Source organism: Echeneis naucrates, chromosome 3 (genome assembly GCF_900963305.1).
Source record: "Echeneis naucrates chromosome 3, fEcheNa1.1, whole genome shotgun sequence".
Lineage (NCBI taxonomy): Eukaryota > Metazoa > Chordata > Actinopteri > Carangiformes > Echeneidae > Echeneis > Echeneis naucrates.
In genome coordinates this window covers 16,471,327-16,493,053 of record NC_042513.1, presented here as the reverse complement: position 1 = coordinate 16,493,053, position 21,727 = coordinate 16,471,327, and the positions used below count along the sequence as shown (strand labels likewise).

At 39.4% G+C, this 21,727-nt stretch overlaps 1 protein-coding gene across 1 annotated transcript in view; it reads left to right on the top strand.

Annotated features, from left to right (window-relative positions):
* The window catches only part of itfg1 (integrin alpha FG-GAP repeat containing 1), a 119,727-nt gene that overhangs the window by 38,595 nt on the left and 59,405 nt on the right, over positions 1-21,727 (top strand). Inside the window, exons 9-10 of the mRNA XM_029498554.1 lie at positions 5,847-5,941; positions 16,142-16,293. Coding sequence (XP_029354414.1) covers positions 5,847-5,941; positions 16,142-16,293 — 247 coding nt within the window. The remainder of the gene's footprint in view (positions 1-5,846; positions 5,942-16,141; positions 16,294-21,727) is intronic.

The window sequence follows — 21,727 nt, the reverse complement described above, 5'->3', positions numbered from 1 at the left end:
TCCAGCTCTGCGACTTCTCTTCCTTTGCTTTTTCAGTTTCTAATTCTTGATCAATATCACTCACTACTGAGACTCTTACAGAAATAGGTTTACCTGGTTCTATGAAAAAAGTGGAACTATATTTCTGCCCAGCGAAGATCAGATTCATGAGCATGAACAGTATCAAATAATGGCATATGTCTGTGATTATGATTAAGTCATCCCTCCAGACCATATTAATGAAGGAAAAATGCAGCAATGGGAAAAGGAAAATCTCCTAACCAGGCACTATTTTCTGATAACCCTTGCGTTAAGAAATATTCCAATATTCATGTCAATGATCAAGTCTCACAGGTTTACAATTTCCCTGTGCAGATATCAATTTGCACATTCTCATATGCAATTTGATGCAAATTGCAAAATACATCTGACACAAAAGTATCCTTGATTGAAAGTAAAAAAGCATCTCCCTCTCTTATTCCAATATTTGCTGAACAGTAATTATGTAGAAGTAGTACTCTCAATTTTAAGGATTTTTTTTTTTTTTTTTTATTAATTTGAAAATGTCATAATGTTGCACACTACATATGTTGTGTATTTAAAGAGAAAAACACAACTTCTCTTTTGGGTTTGTTCTTAGCATTACAATATGATAATTGCTTTAAATTGCATACCCAGGGGATCATGGGAGATTAAAGGAGTTGGTAGAGTGAGATCCAGAATTTTCCAAATATTAGACTGACTGATGCATACTGGTTAAACGTGACTGGAGGTGGTTATTATACTTTGGCCTGTTGATTAGTCTCTTTACACCAGGAGGATGCTGCCAGTGTTAATTTTGTGTCCCTACTGCCGTCACTGACCTGTTCTGCACAGGCAGCATCTGGTTATGGCCACAATTCACCATCTTGTAATGGCAACTTCACCGTTTCAGTCATTGGATGTGAATGCAACCTTTGCAATGTGGAGGAACAGGTTGTTGAGACATTGATATAATACAGATTTCCTCAGTGTGTTGCACTGTTGTCTGGAATAGATTTCCATTAACAAAGTATCTGCTGGCTGCTTTGCTCGCTTGACTTGACAATTAACATTTAGCTTTTTCATGTACGCTCCCTGTGTCATGTGACATAGAAGGTTCCTTTATCTGCCACCATTTTATCAAATTTGAAAGTATTTGCTGACCAATACCTTTTGCTATGCAGCCAAAATGGCAACCAATGCATAATGCACTGTATTTCTCATTGTGAAGAAGAACTCACTCAAAACAGCAAAGCTATGGAAGCATGCAAATTGAAACAGCATTTTTCTTTTCCAACAAAAGATCATATCACACGTTTCTCCCATTTTAGTGCAGACAAGTGTATGCACGAAAGCTGCATACACAAAAATGTGTGATTTGTCTTGTTTTTACGCACCATCTTGCACTCCATGAATGCCAGTGTGTCGCAACACTTGTACAGTATATCTCATCATCTTTTCAATGTGGTTCTCTTCAGCTATTTTCTCCTCTGGGCTCCATTCGTCCCCATGCTTCCTCCTCTTAGCAGCCTTCCCTATTTCAACCCCGCCTGCAGTTACCTCCCTCTGCAAGTCTCTCATCCAGTCTCCACCACTGCATGCATCTTCAGCAGGAGAGAAAGATAAAAAGCAGGAGAGAGGGAGAGAGGGTGAATATAGAGGAGGGGAAATGGATGAAACGGCTCTGTTAAGACGGGGGGTGGGGGGGTGACTGACAAGAGGAATGAGGTAGAAAAGGAGAAACAGAAAGTGAGATGAGGAGGAGAGCAGAGACAGGTGAAGGAGAGACTTATGGGAATAAAAGAGAGACAGATGAATAGATAGATGAAAAAGGTGTTCATGGAGGAAAGGACAGGTGGGACAGGGAGAGTAAGAGAGCTAACAATGAGCATCACAGACAGAATGGCAAATGCTAACCTCTGTAGGACTGAATTAGCACTCATTCAGTCTCTTCCTGCTCCTTTGTTCTTTACTTTATAGCTTCTCACTATCAACACACACTGTCTCTGTCAGCACTGCAAAAATGTTCAAATGGTCCACATGATACTCTCATACATAGTAATTCCACTGCACCTACTCTAGTTCCGTTAACACTTTATTAAAAATGTTTAGTCCTGAAAAATATCACTTCTGTGTTCCAACCAGTATGCTGTGTTGGTGTAACATATTGTGTTACAGTATGCAGTATCTTACATTGCATTATGGTGTGTCACAGTGTGCTACAATGTGTTGCCCTAGATATTTGCAGCAGCCACATGGCAACCCATTGTGATGTCACCTACTGGTTTGTGAGCTGCTGTTTTGAAGCCTCCAGTTTATTTCCCAATCACTATCTTTTTTTTTTTTCTTTTCTTCTTTTTTAAACAAAATTTAGAAGAGTAGGTGGAACTGAGGAGGAATGAGGGATGACTCTGATCTGCTCTCTCCACAGCACGCCTCCGCTTTGTGTGGCCTCACCCTAACTCATATTGTATCCTTCTTTATGCTCTATTTTCCTGATGAGATCTGATGAGATCATCGTTTAAATTATGAACATTATGCTGTCTTTAAGAAAACTCAAAGTAATAAATCAAGTGAGTAGAAGGATCATTTTCACATAGGGGTCGATACAATCTGACCTCTGTAACCAGTGCAGTCACCTCTTGATGGTCATTAGATAGTAGTATATAAAATGTGTGTTGTGTAATGTAGTGTTGAAGGAATTACTTATACAAACTTCCACGGTTGCTATTCTTACAAAAACAAAACATGAAAGTTAATGGTTGCAGTTTAAGCCGTTGAGTCCTTCCTTTACTTTTTGTTCCACTTTCCCTGCCTTGTAAATGTCAACACCTCAACACTCAACAGGATCTCTGTTTAAATTAAATTAATTAATGATTTCTAAATTTTGACCTTGCATTGCTGTAACATCAGAAAGTTATGTGTCAGTTTTAATGTATGATTTTTAAAGTTTTTTCATCAGAGGATATCAGAAAGAAATACTTGGAAACACTTGGACTGTTTTATTTATTTATTTATTTATTTATTTATTTTTACAATAAGATTTAAAACCAAACAGTATTAAGGATGAGCACGACTTGTTAACGTATCAGCTTTTGCAGTGTATCTGATATCTCCTTTACTTTTTCTCCATCTTCCTGGCTTTTGCTTAGTTGCCCCTGACACATTGACTTTCTTCTCCTCCCCTGCTTTGTACTGTCATTCACCATTAGTGTCATTCCTCTACCACCTGAAACAACATCTGCTTGGGAGTGTTACATTTACCCTCCTGAAAACTATTCAGATACATTTTGCAAGAAGATTTACCTCCCTACATCTGGTGTCAATTAACTAGATGCCAAGTCCTCAACACAAGACTTTGAACACAGGTCTTTGAACTAGCCAAATCTCAAAAGCTTTACATACAGAACCCATCTACTTGATATGAAAACACATTACATTACACATCCATTACAAAAGGCTCAATGTCAGTAAAGCCAGTATGGCTTTACTTATTTTAGGTTGCCAGTTAACCATCACAATGATCATACACGCTCCAGTATGAGCTGGAATTGAACAGTTGTTCATTCCTAAAAAAACCTCTACTGAAGTCCTTAGAGGGCAAAAATGTTCATATCATAAAGCTGCTCCAATAATATAACATGAAAATTATTTTCCACTTTCTCTCAATTATTTATTTATTCAAGTCAGCCTGAATCATAACCAACACATTTTCATATTCGGGGCTTCTACTTTTTTAGGAATATTTTCATAAAAATGTGAATATTTCATGCAGTAAATGCCAAGGGTAAGTTAAAACGCAATGGCATGTGAAACACTTTCTCTCAGGCCATGTGGCCATACAGTCACATACACTTTCATTCAGGCAAACAAACAGACCCAACAAAGATGCACACTTCTCTACTAAACACAACAACACACACTAACAAAACCTCAAAATTCAGTCGCTTACTGTTGTGCTGCGCTGCTGAGGTACAATATATTCTATTCCACTGAGTTCGCAGGCACATGCTTGAAGGGGCCTGTGTGTGCATGTTTGGGTGGGTGGATGGGTGCGATGTGTGTGAGAGAGAGAGAGAGAGAGAGGGGAAGAGTGAGACAGGAGATGGTATTGTATTTAAACATCCACATACCCCACTTTCCCATTTGAATGAATTGGAATGTGTACCCAAACCTCTGACAGATACTGTAAACACAACTTTCACATTATTGACTTACACCACATCAACATGCGTTTAACACACGCATTTTAGTTACATACATTTATTCCAATGTATTTGCTCCAATATGCCATCATCTGAGGGGAAGTATTAAAACCTACAATGCTGGAGCAAAGAATTCAGAATTAAAGCCAAATAAAGAAAAGGTGTGTTTTTATTACCTTATTGGCAATGGCAATAAAAATTGCCGATCCAAAATCCAGAATGAATAGAACAAACACGCGTCCATGGAGGACACAGGGAGAAGTTTTTAATTCAATGCAGAGCTGATTAGTATTATTAAATACACCCATGATCTTCGTGCTTGATATGCTTTAGATATGATCTACTGACATTTAGTTTTTAGTAAATAAAATGTCTGTCTCAAATGGAGAATAGTCACATCAAGCTGATTTAAAAGTATACATTTAAGTCAGAATTATCTAACAAAAACAAAAACATTCTTTCGTTTTTTTCTGTTCGAATTTAAAAGAAAACCCAGAGGCATTCAATTTACTGCAAGAATATAAAAACAAAACAACCCTTCATTTCTGACAGAGGGGGCCAGCATAATTTTTGCTAGGATTGATTAAATAATGTCTAAAACGACTGATCAGAATTGTTATTTAACCATTATCTGTTAACTGATTGAATAGCTAGTAATTCCAGATCTAGTGATCCAGCAAATGTCCTCACCGCACCATTGTCTTGGTAACAGTGTGACATGATTAACCCATGTTTAAGGCTTAATCGTTGTAGATTTGTTATTCAGAACCATTTGGTATTGATTAAAAAATAACAGGCACCCAAAAAAAGTGGCAGGTTACTGGAAGAACCATCTGTCCATAACCAACTTCTGTGGAAATGCAACCAATCAGATGGTTCGTCTTCAACATTTCTTGGGTGTGTGCAGTTTAAATCAGTTAAAATTGAACTTCTCTGAGCAATTACTTCATATGCTAGTTTGTTTCTTGCTTGACGTTTTTGAAGGCCTGAAGACATAGAAAAACAACAAGTAGATCACAATCACGTCTGTTCTCATGAATGCAAATGTGGTGACAAGGAATTTATGATTCAGTCAACATCACTTAATGAGGCATTGTTTTGTCATTGGAAGAAGTGTGTGTGTGCGTGCGTGCGTGCATGCGGCTGTATTTGTGTGTGTGTATTTGTGCATATGTGTGGAGCTGAACCTGATACACTGTAGGGTTTGTGCTTTGAAGAGCTGTTGTTTTGATTTGGGAGGCTCTGTCCCTGTTTGTGCATTAGATGAAGCCTGCATGTATAATGATAATAAAAATTAATAGTGCTGAAAATCAGTGGAGAAAATGATACTTCAAGTCAACTGACATTATTAACAGGCATCAAAGAGACAAGTGTTCACTTAGATATGCGTTTGCTCAAAGGAAAAAAGCAGGTGTGCCTGTGATTTGGCTCACACATGGAAATGTGTGACAATCTGTGACAATTTTCTTTGTGCCAGAAACAGAGCTATGCTCAAAGTCATACTCTAGAACAAATCTGATGTATTTTGATGGAGTGAACGTATTAAAATAGCACAGTTTTAGAAGACAAAGGTGCAAGCTTCCCACTGGTTCAATCTCACATTGTTGTCTTTCACTCTAATTCTCTGTCTGTTTCTGGCAGATGGTGATGGCTACCAGGACCACCTACTCCCTGTGTGTCTGGATGATAAGTGTCAACGCAGTGCCATCTACTTGGCCAAGTCAGGCTCTAAAGAGGTACCAAATACACACAACCACACTGACTGAGCTGTGTCAGAAACAAAATATTCAGTCACTTCTAACTTTGTCCCTGAATGATAACTTTACAAGTTAATGTAGCTAAAGCAATGGGTTTTGTTTTTACTTAGTCTGTCAGATGACATCATGGTGATAAAATCAGGATTTAAGCAGCTTTGAAATAGCTTGGAAGTTACTGCTGGTAACCGGCAATCTTCATGGGCAATGTTCAGTCACTTTCCTACACGTGGTCTATTCTCCATGTCTGGAAATAGAAAAAAAGAAACATGTAAATGTTTGGTTCCCGGCCTGGGGCCTTTCTGTGCGGAGTTGTGTTCTCCCCGTGCCTGCGTGGGTTTCCTCTCACCGTCCAAAGACGTCATGTTTGGGTTAATTAGTGACTTTATATTGTCCGTAGGTCTGAGTGTTAGAGGTTGTTGGTCTCTGTGTGTTGGCCCTGTGATGGACTGTGACCCCGCCCTCAGCCACTGTGAGCTGGGATTGGCTCCTGCCAATTGATCAGTGACCCGGAAATGGATAAAGTGGTTGATGATGAATGAATGAATGAATGAACTTATTTTAGCATTGATATGTTCGCAAATAGAAAATGCAAGAAATCCTTATACTGTCTTAAGAATTTATGTGGCTCCTTCACTTGTAATTTATCAAATCTTCGATAAAAATTAATGAATTGACAGTTGATATGTCTGAAGCAAATTCATTTGAATTTTACCCATTACTGTCACGAAACGACACACATCTGAGGAAGTGGGATCAGCGAAGATACATGTGTACATAAAATATAGTGTTTGTACTTTTGAATTTTGGGGGAAAAATGTTTTAAATAAAGATTTTTATTACATCATTCAGACACCTGGCAGAATATTAATTGGAGCAGCTATGCTCATAATAGATTAGGGATGATGGTAATTTATTGAAGTAAAAAAATCCAAACTCTAAATATCTGAAAATGTTTTGGTTTGGGAGTTTATTCATTTATTCAATTGAATAAATGAATAAAGAAGATGAGTGTCTCTTTGATTATGGAAATAGCTTTTGATTGCTATACAGCAGGCGCCGTTGCAGTGCTCGAGCCGCTGTTTCTAGGTACAATGTTTGTCTATTTTGGGAAAGCATTGAACACGTGGCTCACTTTGGGGGTCTCTTGCTGAGAATGAAATTGGCTCTGATCCAGCAGAAATCTTTTTGTTTGGAGTACCATGTGTGATTGAAGTAACAGATATGCACACACAATTGCAGTCCCATCCAATGAATGTATACAGAGAAATGAATATATTGGTGTAGACATGTTCACTCCACTGCTCTCACATGAACACACACGCTATCTCCACCCCCACCTCCCACGCACCATCTTGTGTGATTCTTTTCACTTCCATCCTACCAGTTGGCAAAAGGACCCCTTTCCTCTGCCACCAAAGAACTAGCTTCCAATCTTTCAATCCAAAATAGAAACATTACAAACTTATCTGCATGTCCGCCCCCACATACACATGTATGCACAAAAAAACCCCAAAAAAAACACATGGAGATACACAGACGGATACTCCCCGTGGACATGCCTTCTTTTGTTTGCCTGTCAGAAACAAAAAAAAAGATTGAGGGATGAAATAAAAGAAGGAACAGGAGGGGAGGCAGAAAGACGACACTTATAGGTACTGACGGATAAAGTGAACACATGTTGTCTTGTGTGTCGCTCTGTGTTTGAGAGACAGTCATCACTGTCAAAGAGAGAGACGAGTGGAAAGAGAAGGGAAGATAAGGAAAGTGTAGGCAGAGTGAGGAGGAAAACAGCTTTCTAAGCTTCGATGCTGTCATGGAACGATGACAACAGATCAGATGATCACAAGAATAACCTCAGTCAGCACAAGCCAGCAAGCCATACATCACAATATTGATCGCATCAGCTCATTGTTATTTGTCGTGTAAACACTTTCTAATTATGATCTTACATCACATGTGCGTTGGTGTGCGAGTGTGGGAGTGTGGCTCAGTTACAGAAGCTTTGCAGCCATGTTATTATAGCAGCTAGTCAGCAGATGCCCCCCCCTAGAGATATCTACCCACTGACAACGATAGAGAAAATTGAGGCAGAGGGTGGGGGAGGAGGGGAACAAAAAGTGTAACAGATAGCGAAAATAAATGGAGGAGAGAAATGGAAAGAAACGAAAGCTTGATGTTGGAAAGAAAAATGGAGGCAGAACAAGGAGGGGGAGGACAAGGAAGATGAGAGAAAGAATGAAGAGAAAAAAATCTTGTTCTCTTATTGCCACTTTGAGAGGAACATCTCGCCAAACTTAATGACTGTGGGAGAAGCAGAAAAGAGGAGTGGGGAGTGGATAGTAGCACGTGTGCAGCCAAAGCCAAAGTGGGATGTCTGTGGGTGGTCATGGAGGTCCCACAGAGCAGGAACCACGTGTCTGTAGTTCATCTCCAAACAGCCGTTCACTGTGTCCTCTGTGCAGAGGCCTTGAGTTCACAATGTTGGAGGAAATGGCAAGCGACTCGCAACACTTCTATCTTATTCTCAGTTCTCCCAGAAAGCACAGAAAACAAAACAAAACAACAACAAGACAAAACAGAAAAACTGATATTGGCAGAAAGACCGCCTTAACATAACAGCACTTTCACAAGTGTGGTATGCAATTGCCAAGTGAGTGTATATTTAAGGCTGTGGCTCATTTCCAGTGGAGTACAGGAATGTTTATGGGGTAGAGCTGAGTAATGTTGCTAAATAACTGCTCAGTATTTTCTACCTTAATGAAATGCCTTTACAAATGGATTTCTCTAATCAGAACATAATAATGTAGGCCACCCACCCTCTATTAAATGTCATTAGATTTACACGGTCTAACTTTCTCTCAGTGGACATTTTTAGGCTGAAATATAACCTGTGAGTTTTAATCAAATGGTGATATGTGTGATGTTTTTTTTTTTTTTTTACACTGACAAATGCTGCAATATCTTCATAGTTGGAGCCCTCTTTCTGTCACACATGTCACACATTCAAGGTTCTTGGCAGGTAAGTCATTCAAGTATCTTGGAGAACTTGCTGTCTCATTGGCTTCTCTCTCTTCGTGTAATCCCAGGCTGATTCCATGATGTTGAGATCAGGCCTCTGTTAAGGCCAGACAATCTGTTGCAGCACTTCTCATTCTGCTTGGTGCTGTAGATGGATACAGGAAATAAATTAGCACAAAAAATACTTAAAATTGCTGTTATGTCGCTTGTCCACCTCAGTTGTTTTTTGCAAAGAAAATAGTAAATATTCTCAGTACATGTGTGCGAGGGGGTTGTGGTGTGTGGCCAACCACAATGAGATGCAGTGCTGCGTACAGTTCTGATACCACCTTCTCGCACAAATCAGTGAGTGAGTGACCACCACCAATGCCTGCCCCAAGAGTCTGCTGCTAACATTTTGGTATCAGATACCACAGCACACTTTCAGAGGGCTTGTGGAGTCCAGGCCTCAGTCGGGTCAGGGCTGTTTTGGTAGCAAAAGGAGCCCCAACACAATATTAGGCAGATGGTCGTATTGTTATGCCTGATCGGTGTATGCACACATGCACACACCACACATAACACCCCCATGAAGACTGCGCCAGCTGCTGACTGTTGCTGCCCAGACAGTGTAAGGGCAACCAGTGTGAGCCAGACAACTTCCCCCCAGTCAACCAGTCAGTCTGTGGTCAAAGAGGTGACACTCACAGCAGGTACCAGCATTGCTACCCTGCTCAGCTGACACAAGGACATATGGTCTCACCCCAACTCTGGCTCCTGACTGCCTTTTTCAGGAACAAACAATTGTCTTATTTCCACCTCATGATAAAATATGGTCTGTATGGTGATACTTTGCATAAAGGATTGTAATCAGAACAGATGGAGGCAATAGATTTTGAAAAGTTTGGAAATGTGGTGACAGGATCACTACAAGCAGCAAGTAGAGACTTCTCTAATAATTTCTTAGAAGAATGGTTGCTAAAATACTAAAAGTACTCAAAAGCAAAACTGTATGAGCTATTTTTTTAATCGGTTCAGCTCTGAGTCCTTTCTTTTCTGACTTAAAGCCATATTTGGGTAAAAGATATAACTCACCAGACAAGCATAATAAAACACTTCAAGTTGCAAGGTGGCACAGACATAAGAGATTGTGAAGGAGGAACCATCAAGGACTCACTGACAGTGAGTGTGTCATGACAGAAGAAAAAGAAGCTTTTTCATAATAAGATCAGAAAGTCAATACCAGTAAGGGATTTCTTAAGCATGGAAGGTGCAGACATATAACCATCCTTATTGTCATAATGAGATTTTTTAAAAGTAGTAATTTAAGTAAGAAATGAAATAAATTCATACCATCAAATTTCCCTATTCCCCCAATTTGCTACTTTTACAAAATCTTTACACAATGTCAAGCTAACACTTCAGGCGGTATTTCAAAGGTCAATTTTCATTTGCATCTCTCTTGGCTTTCACTGCATCTGTTTACACTTTTTCTCATTGTGCTGCTCTTTAGAAGTATTTCTGTTGTTATGTGTGTCACATTTTAACTGTCAGATGAGTCCAGTAGGTCCAGCATGCTATTAAAAAGTATTTGTTTCACAGCCCCCTTGGTCATTATTATACATGTTTTTATTGAACATACTGTCTGGGCTTGAAAATTAGATTTGACTACAGATTATTTCAGATGTTGCATGGCATAAACAGAGCCAAAATACATGTTGATCGGGGCCATGATCATTCATTCATAGCAAGATTAGCTGGAGTCTCCTCTTCCTCTCACCCACTACTCTGCTGTTCTCACCCATGCTGTCTTGGATGCCAGGTCTAATATGATGAGCATTACAGTCATTGTATTACTGGGATCATAAAAAGCTGTTGCTTCATTACATGCCTGTTTTTTCCCCCCTCCTTTATGTTATTGCGTTGGACAGGCTTTTTGTCTGTTGATGTTACAGCACCTCCCCTCCTCACCCCATAAACCCCACCACCTCCTCCTATCTCCAATGCAGGCGAACCGACATTTTAATTTCTTGGCTTAATGAAGCGGGAGCTCTCCACCAAGTTGAGTCAATGGGAGTCTCTGAGCATGCCGTCTTTTTTTTTTTTTTCTTTTTCACTTTCGTAGCCAGTAAGAAGCCTGAGAGTGATTTCATGTTGGGCGTCTGTTTGCACCCCCTCAGGTTTTTATGTGTTTCTATTCATTAGCTTTCATGTTGTGTGTGTTCATGTACTTTTGTATGTGAGCATGTGTCGCGATAACTTGCTCAGTCTGTATTTTTCCTGCTGTTGGCTAAAAAACAACTTGTATGCGGGATCTTTCCCTTCACTACCATTTAAGGTTTCAGATTATCTCAGTGGCACAAATCCCATCATTGTCTTCATTTCCATTAACTGGGCCATTTGGATCTCCGCCTTAATGCTCCTACACACAAAAACACAAACTCGTATTCAGTTTGTTGCTCAGTATGTTCATATGTTGCCATTTGAACAAACAAATGTCACTCTAGGTAAATAGACTTGGAAGCAGTCTTTTCCTGACCAGGAAGTCATTGTGCTGCAGATGAATCCATAGATAAACACACTTGATATTATTCAAACAGTATATTCTATACAATGATTAAATGGCAAAGTACTAACAAATCAATAATTTTTAAAGAGCTCTTAGGCTAGATAATCCTTGCAGTCGCTTCAATAAAAAAGGATTTGATCAGATTAGTAACATTTAATATCCTCACTAATGTTCATATCATTTCCTCCACATTGCCTACAACTCACCTGCTGGGCAGTAAAAAAAATCACAGGGTAAACACTCTCTGGGCAAACCGCAGGTGATTGTTTCCCCTATCCACCGGAAAAGAAGGCACATACGATTCCACCTTTACTGTTGTGCTTTGTGTTGTGTGTCTGCTAATATGCTCATTGTCATTAGGTAATGCAGAAAACACCATAATGTACTAATTTTCGACAGCCGTGAGTACTTAAGTTTGAAGCTCAATCTTGGATCCTGCTTTATTAAGCTCTTCTCTATAGGTTTGAATTCATGCATGTCTGGACATGTGCATGGTTAGTTTTGACACCATCTTTCCACTCTCTGTTGTCACCATGCTCCCTTTATTTAGATTCATCATCCTTCTTCTTGTCATCTGCTCTCCTGCCATTTATCAATGAGCATTAATTAGACTTAAGATGGCATCTATAATTTTATTAACATCCATCTCGCCATCACAGAACCCACAGAAGAACCTCTTAATCCTGATGCATGATAGGGCGTAGGTGTTTTTCCAGACTGCATGCTGTTGGTATTCCTCTCTCCTCCTCCAATCAGCGTTCGAAAAAACACAGCAGACAGTACACTGATTGCCTTAGGGTAAAAACCAGCACAGTGGTCTACAGTGGATAAGGCCGGCAGCCAGCAAAGAGCCTCTCCTGAGAGAGAATGTCACGGCAGCACCAAGCACAGACCGTAGGACTCCAGTGTGAATATAACTCATTGCTGAATTCATTCGCCTTGCAGACTAATTACAAAAAAGATGGAAGATCTAACTCTTATTTGAAAACAGGACCACCTGCTCTGTGAGAGAAACTGAGAGAAATCCCGTCCCTCTTCAAACTACTCCACTTTCAACGTCTATTCACATGTAAAGCTTTTAATATTCAGATTGTGGAGTTGGGACTGTAGTCAAATGGCATTTGGATTGAAACGCAGAGCTATCTCTGGAGGTATTGAACTATTATTCATCCAAACTACCTGCATGTCTCTCATTCACCCCTTTTTTCTCTCCCTCTCTCATATTATCCTATTCTTTCTCCTTTTGTTTTTGTCTCATATGTTACTTTCAGAGTTAATGGATGTCCTCAAAATGGAACCTCAGCATGAAAACTATATAGCTGAGATTAACACCTTGGCCCCTGACTCTTTGAACAAAATGACAATGGTTCCACTTCCGTTTTGGTCCACAAATGTGAATGTGCATGTGCGTCCATGTCTAGCATTGTGTTTACTGCCCACAAATGGGCTGGCAGCCACCTCTTACGTCTCCCACTCTTCACTTCATCCTGCCAGCAACAGCACAGTGGTCATTTCCAGCACTCCCATCCGCTGAGGATGACAGTAATCATGGCCAAGCTTTACATCCAATGGCAGGCAATCAGCTTTTCAAATGACATTGCATCAATCACCAGTCATTTAATGAAAGCTTGACTGGGCAGCACTGCATTAAGCCCCAAGTTCATTCTTAGCCCTGAAAAATATTCAGCCTGAGTCTAAGTTTATCATTCACCTGATTTTCTGACACCATCTGTATGTAGAGAAGCATAATTACTGTTTTCGCCCACTCACTTCTTTTGGTACTCAATAACACTGTGTCCAAATGGGACCAAAACTTCACTTTATCTGTCTTAAGACTTTAAATAGAAGGGAAAGGCAGAGTTTAGTTAAAATGCATTTTTAGATTTTATGTTAATGTGAAATTAAGACTTTTTCAGTACAAAATAAGTAACACTTCTTAACTTTCTTAACCTCACGGTGCATCAAAGCTGCACCATCAGTGGAGTCAAACCAGGCAAATGTCTTTGGTCCCTGAAGGAAAAGTGGTCCTGAGTGCCCCTTCATTTTGGCACAGTGTTGACATTGACATTTGGAGTACACTGATCATATTGAATGCCAAGTGACACAGTTGTCATTTCCCACACTCTCTATTAGAGGGCTGTTTACAACAATGGATGTTTCCAAAATCAGCCCCACACTGTCATTTTATTTGACTGTGAAATGTTCCAAACTTCATGTTGTAAATAATCCCCCATTTAATAGATTCAGAAATGACTGATGTGCATTTTTTTTTTTTTTTTGACTCCAAAGTCTGTTACAGCAAATGAACACAACCTGTCACTTATAAAACTTTGTGGTTTTGAATTTGCATTCCACATATGCCTAAAGTATTTGGTTGATATGGTAGACTAGACAGATGCTGCACTGAATGGTGATAATGGTGCGGGGGAGAGAATTAAGTGTGATAACGGTCACTGCTTGTAATACCTCCCTCATTGTACTTTATGTGAGTCAGAAGAGAGCAAGCTGGCTAAGAACTCATTGAAATGACACTAATGAAAGCACAGAGACCCAGCATGCCTGTCACTGGTTGGAACTCTATGAGAATGAATTCAGCAGGATAATATGGGCAGTTAGAATAAATCTTTCTTTTGCAGAATTAAAAAGTAATAGCTCCTATTTTTCAGCTATGCTCACCAGTTTGATAGAATTGTAGGCAAGAGAACGGTGTCATGACAAAGACTTTAACCAGTGCAAGTGTTTCTGAGAAATTAATCAGCTGCGCAGCGAAATACTATTCATATTAAGCACGCGATGATTGGTCTGAGCAAGATTCTTCAAAGCATCGTCTCTTGCATGCAGATTGTTTTTATGTTGTTTACTATGTGCGCTTCTTTACTTTGAATGTTTCCCATAGACATCAGTCTGTAGTAACAGCAAAACGAGGTCCCCTTCAGGGCCCTATTACTTCAACATTTGAATTGCCAAGTTGAGGGAGAGAAGCCTCATTTGTTTAAAGAATGGGAGAAATTCTTCAACACATTTATTTGAAGGGGAAAGAGAAAAGCATTTAGGGCAACCAGAGATCCAGATATGGTACTTTATTATTAGGCAAGGTTACTAGTTAAAATGAAGCAGAAATTTGTTCCCAGCACATGTCAAGTTTAGACTGGTGTCTTTGATTATGTTTTCTTTAGTTCTGATTAGTTTGATCGTCTTTTGGTGATCTGTTTCCCTCTCTGTTCAGCTTTGATTTGAGACAGTACTGTATGGCAAGGAGAAGAGATGATAAACTGAGGCTTTACAAGAAAATCCCAGCAAATAATGTGATCTGCATTTCTTTTCTCAAGTACATATTTTTCTGGAAGTGATTGTGAAAATTGCTCTCGTGGTGCTGTAGATGAGATACAAGACTAGACATAATTGCTATTAGTTGCCATTTAGGAATAAGTCTTGTGTTGAAGTCCTAAGTTGACAGCATGGGCAGCATTAAATGGCCTCAAAGGGGTAGGCTGGAGATACAGTGGTGCCCTCAGTCTTCTTAGATGATAAGACAACTTTCAAATATATTAAAAAACGATTACTGTTAGTTTGAAATTATTCTCTAGTTTGGCTTGGAGGGGGGAATTACTCATAAAATTGTTGTGAAATTACTGTACTCGCAGTGACATTCTCAGTTCGGGAAAACAAAATGTCTCCAGTTGCTGTAGCTTTAGTTGTCAAGCTCAAGTTAAACCATTTTCTTGCTTTTAAAGAATACATCTTGTCCGGGTTACACATGTTACACTGAGACTCACTGGAACAATATAATGTGACATTTATTGGCTGTTTAGAAATGCACATGCAGTTTGTCACCTTGGTTTATCGTTCATTATGTTGTTGTACAGCAGAGGTGTACTTGTTTCCGGACTATTGGCAAATCAATCTCTGCCTGTGGGACCAGCATTGCAAATTTATTTTTTCTTTCCTAATGACTTACCTTCATAACACGTAGGTTTTAGATTTGTTCTTTGATTTGCATTGTTGACTGCACATCTTCACATGAGCAGATTTTCTTTGGATGCTTTATTTCCTTCCTCTGACTTCCTTCCAACAACCTGCCAAGGTTTTTTTTTTTTTTAACAAAGAGTTAAGAGCAGTTTTCTAATATGGTGAATATGTCAACATTTCAAAACATGCACAGTTTTTATACACAAACCATGAAGAATGGATAATATGTTGAGTTTATATCTACTTGCTCAGAAATCCCTGTTGTATCCCCAAGGTATTTTTAAAGTGCAATGGTGTGAAGAGAACATTTTACCCAACAGTGGGGTCAAGTACCAGATCTCCACAACAATTATCATAGATTCTCCCAAAATAGAGAAATTTCTCAAAAAACATGACTTTTTATTTGTACTAAGTCAGAGTTGAACCTTTTTTTTTCACCTTGTTCTGTTTGATATTAATTTCTAATGAAGTGCATAGTTCAGTAAAATGAGGGTTAAGATGAAAAGGAAAGTAAAATTCAAATATAGTTATTATTCTGTACTGTTTCACATCTATCATTCTTTTGTCCCCTGTTCTTTGTTACTGTGTCCGGTGTTAGGCAGTTTATATCTCCTCCATGTGTAATTTTGGGTATGTTGTTTCAGTGGGTACCAGTGCTGTCAGATTTCCAGCGGAGAGAAACAGTCTGGAGCTTTATGCCAGGAACAACCAGCCAACCCCTGGCCCTTCACCTCGGGGATTATAACTTGGATGGCTTCCCTGATGCCCTGGTTGTCCTACGCAATACCAGTGGCAGGTAAGGGAAAAATACACTCTCACTAAAGCTCCACTGAATATTTCTTCACAGGAGTAGGTATGGAACGAATACTACAGTAATTCTAAAAATTAAAGGGCAAAAAATTATCAAGTAAATTTTTCTTGATTCAAACTTAGTTTTATTTATTCAACTCCTATTGTATGATATGCTGAGCTTGTGTTTCACATCATCGGTTAATACTGACGCGCAATATTTGCAAAGTCATTGACGTGATTATAGATAAGATTGAGTGAGGCCAAGAAATAACAGGAAAGGAGATAAGAGCAAAAATGTGAAAGGTGTGGGACAATTTCAAGTTGCAAAAAAGCGATAAGAGTGTGCAGTGCGTTCACTGTAAAATGGAATTTGCAAATCATACAGCACTTCCATGATGTAGCACTTAAACCAAAAGCACTCAAGTACACGGAGGAAAGCCCAGTAAAGCAATTTAAACGTGTTCAAGAAATTCTTTGTAGTTTTTCTCTTTTTTTACCATTTCTATTTAAAAAGGCAAAATAATTTATTCGATAACTCAAATACTTAATGAAATAACCAATAAAATACTCAATTTCAAAAATAATCAATAGCTGTAGACGTGCACAGGAATGTCTTAATGGGTCCATATTGCTCAAGAATGAAAACTACTTGAGTAATGGTGACCAACAAATGTTAATGTTCCTTTGATTATCTTATTTAAGATAATGTCTAGTAAATGAATGTGATACTGCAGAATTTTAACTAATCCTTACTTGGCATGGGATCTCTTGGAATCCAGTCAAGTACATCTCTAAACCCCACTCCAACCTACCACCTCAGTACGATGCCTTTCTCATGTGCCATCACCCCAGAGTAACGGTATCAGCATGTGCACGTCCAGGTCCTGCAAATATAACACACAACCACATACAACCAGGATTTGCATTGTTATTATTCTGGTTACAGGAAACTGATAGTCAGCATAGATTTCATTCGAATCCAAGCTCTCAGTTCTCACGGTTGCTTGCTTTAAGTATGCAACCTACATTTGAGATTGTCATGTAAAATTGCGTGTTTTGATGCGATTAAAGCAACTATAGTATTCCAGCAGAACACTACATTGAATTGATTGGACACTAATGACTCAAGATGCATACTAAATGGTTTACACAAATCTGTTTAGCTTCCAACACGAAAATGCTCTTTATTTTTCCATAGATGCTCATGGAGGAGAGGTTTGCTCATTAAAATTGCTGTGAAATTACTGTACTTGCAATGACACATTCTAATGCTGAGGAAAAAAATTCTCCATTACAAACCGAAGCTGTAGTTTACTTTTGTCAAGCTCAACTTAAAGCACTTAACTAGTTTTAAAAAATCGTATCTGGGCTACAGTTTAGCACAGATACTCCAGCAGAATATAATTTGCAGTAAAATGCAGAAGCAGTCTTAACCTAACTATGGTTCAACCTTTGAAGAGCAACTCTCCAACTCACACTGAGAGAATTTCAGCAAATTCTCTCTCTTTCAAAAATACACTAATTAGATATTCTCAGTACATCATAAGACATTTGTTGAAGCATAAATTTGAAATAAATTCATGTGATTGCCGACAGCTTGAAATTCATGACAGCATCCTCAGCAGAACATGTCGTTTTACCATGATTTGCACCAAGCAATTGGAATCTGTGACATTGTGGTATAATAAAGAAGAGATTACCATCCAGCTTGCCAGAGCACTGAGAGGTAGAGAAGATGGCTAAGGTGAGTGTGTTCTTCAGTTTACAGACAAGACAGCTGATAAGCCAGCCCTTTTAAAAATCATTACAGCATGTGCTGGGACATAAGCACCGCTGACACTTGAATGTGTGTGTGTTTATGTTTTTTTCTCTGTGTGTGTGTTGGAGGACCTGTGTGGATTATCTGAACCCAGAGATGAAGATAAGATATCTGGAAGGGTCAGGGCTGTGACTGTCTCTGCATACTGATTGTTCCGTGTGTGTGTGTGTGTGTGTGTGTGCGCGCCCGTGTGTGCGCGGTTGCATCTTTGAGTGCTTGTTCTGTCAGAAATAGTAAGTGTTGATGAAGAGCTTCAAATGACTTACACCCACACACATACACACTCACACTTACTTGTCTACGCTCTGTAATCACCAGTAAGTCCTGTCAGGCTTAACTCTTTGTGGTCACCCTCATCTAGAAATGACCTCTGTATCTAATCACACAAGCCATACTGTAGCTTCTCTCTCTATTCCCTCCCTTTGCTTCTCATTTTAAGCCTGAGCATTGTAATCCTACTCAGCCATGGATAGTATTGTGAAACTCTTTCCAAATACAACTTGACCCCAGCAGTAACATCTAAAGTCACATCATCAGCATATGAAGAAAGTAGGATGGGCATAAAAGGAGGTCAGAGTAACGAGATAGAATGGTTTAATGGTGAATGGTTTCCCTCTGATGCCTCCTGTTTTGAATCCTTAAAGCAGGAAAGCCAATCCCCTAACTACCACTGATGCACACCACAGCGGCGCACATAACCTCCAAATGGCACCAATGGATCATTTAGGAATTTTCTTGGTGTGTGCAGTGCTCTTATATTGGAATCCTAATGTGCTTTGCTTCTTTATAGCAAATGCACAATGTTCCAGGGGTCATGTTTGAGTTATGAGACGTGCTTCTTTTTTCTTTTTCTTCTCTTTTTTTTTTGTCGAGACATTTTATGAAATGCCTTCTGTTGACTCGCCTGCTTTGGATTCAACAGCACTCTGCAGGCCATCCTGCACTGGGCTTCACTATGTCTTTGTTTTCTTTTTTACTACATGCTCCCTGCTTACCAAATATTTGTGCAGCCCACAGCTGGTGTACTTTTACTCCCACTCCTATTTTCTCTCTAGCCTCCCTCTCCATTTCTTCTCCTTAGTCCTTCTAACTGGTTATTTATAGCTGCTTTTTACATGAAAGTCTGTGTCACTCTTCCTCCTCCCATCAAAACAAATGCCCTTTTAAGTATTCAGAATCAGATTTGAAGGAGAGAGGGTGTGAAATGAGAGTAATCGGGTGGAATGAATAGAACTATGAACAGATGGAGGGAGCAGAGGGAATAAATAGCGAGTTGGGAGGTCATTTACAGCCAGTGTAGACAGAAGTCTATGGGGAAAAAAACAAAAAACAAAAAACACCTCCAAATTTGAAAACACACCTGCCCTCCTGCAGCTCTCGCAGGGAAATATACATGCCCTTCATACATTTACACAACACAAGCTGTAAACCTTTCACTAAAGTAAGCAGAAAGCTATGCTGCTAGCACGTTTCAACATACCTTCTCATCACCTTTCATATTATAGGTTCAAAGATAATTACAACAATTTTGAATGAACATCACAAATGTGGTCAGCATCACAGTACGGCATGTCTGAAGGGATCAGAACACATTCGCATTTGTAGAATAGACAATAAGAACACCTTCTTTCTGAGGAGACCTGTGACTGGCCAAACATGAAACAATTAAAAAGAGGCAAGAGGAGGTGATGACCAGCTAAAGAATTACTGCCTACCCAAGCTCTAAGACATTACGTCATCAGCCATTGGTTATACAGCTCAGGCTGGTTAGGCACAGCTTGAAGAGAATCAGGTATTTGATAAACTCAAGGAAACCTCTACCCTTTAATCACACTGCTCACTGTGGTACTTATTTAACAACTACAAGGCCATACATGCACCGTGCCACTGTAGTTGAAACTTGGGCTTAACATTTTGAAAAATTTATTGTGTCATTTATTTCATTTCAAGTGGATAAAATGGTATTCAGAGATCAGAACAAGGGTATAAATGAAAATCTATGAGTGTTCAAGGTCACAGTGACCTTTTGTAATAAACAGTGCTATTCCTTTAGTTTGGTGTCTGGTTAAAATGAATAGTCAGGCAAGAAGGTTTCTGGTCAGGGAGGTTTTATTCAGTGGATCTTGCAACTTGTAGCCAAGAACCAATAGCTTCAGGCATCCTCTGCAGAGAAGGCAGAACCTGCTGGTACACATCAACACAGGAACTGTTCATAAATCAGGCCTTTATAGTCGAGCAGCTTCGACTCTTCAGAATGGGATTTAACAAACTTCATGAAGAGCTTGTTTTAAAAGGTTTTCTAGACAAATTAGATTAAAAAACAAAAACACAACTCTCTGAACAGAAGTCATAACACTGTCTGGAAAACAGCAGGCACTGCTCATCAGCCCTATACCGTCCACGCAGTGAAGCATGATGATAGCAGGATTATGCTGTTGGATGGGGGCGGCATCTCGGCTGCAGGGACAATGGCCACAATTGAGTGGCAGGTGAATGCAGCTAAACACAGAGAAATCATTGAAAACACCTACTGCAGACTACACGATACCTGAGGCTGAGGCGCTGGCTTGCCTTTCAGCATGACGATGACCTGCAGCACATAGCCAAGACAACGTGTCACTGCGTCTGTGAAAAGTCTCAGACTGGCCTCAAGTGGTCCAGCCAAAGTCCAGACAAATCCCATAATTTCATATGCCAACATGAATTAGAGTTAAAGACATTTAGTGTCAGCGTCCAGTAGATGACAGAGCAGCCCGCCAGGCCTTAAATGATGGAATACTTTCTTACTGTGTAGTGTAACTCTACTGTAGGCAGATCTGGCGTAGGATTTTCTCAACCATTTATTTATTTTATCTGATATTATGGGTTAGCTCATTCATGGTATGCTCATTAGTCATAATGCACCCGTGCAGGAACACAGTCATTTTGTGTGTGTTTTTGCATCTGTGAGTCTTGAGTCCATGTGCATTCATGGTTTGATATCTGTGTAGTGTATAGTTTCCATCAGCAGCTTCTAAAACTACATTCCTCAGGGACATAGTATCTAAGTCACAGGACAGACAGGCAGGTACTCTTTCTCTGTCTCTCTTTGTCTTTCTCACTCACACAGGCGAACATGATTAAATCACAACAAAGAATACAAAGCTGTTTCTCTCGCCGGAACTGGCTCCCACAAGCATTTGGAATCTTTGGAAACCAAGAGGCGACAGAGTGAAAGGGAAAAGGATACAGATTCAGAAAAAGAACAACAGTAGGAAGGGTCAGTGCGACTTTCTGCAGAAAGCCCTCATAATAAGGAGCAGTCCATTCAGCTGCAGATGAAAGGGCATACCATGGTACTTACAGCATATAGCATGTATTATTTTCAATTCTCTCTTCTAAAATAGGCACTACACGGATGATGAGTCATGTGCTTGTATTATGAACATTTGCTATCATGAATTCTCCTTTCCTGAGCATTTGCGATCACAATTATACCGACAGTTAAATTGATTTTCCTTTATTAATTACAGTTAGTTTATACAAAACATTTGTCAACATTGCAATTATAGTACGATATAATTATCCGCAACTTTTCAATTATCTAAAATTATGCAGCAGTGGTAAGAGGCATTATGTT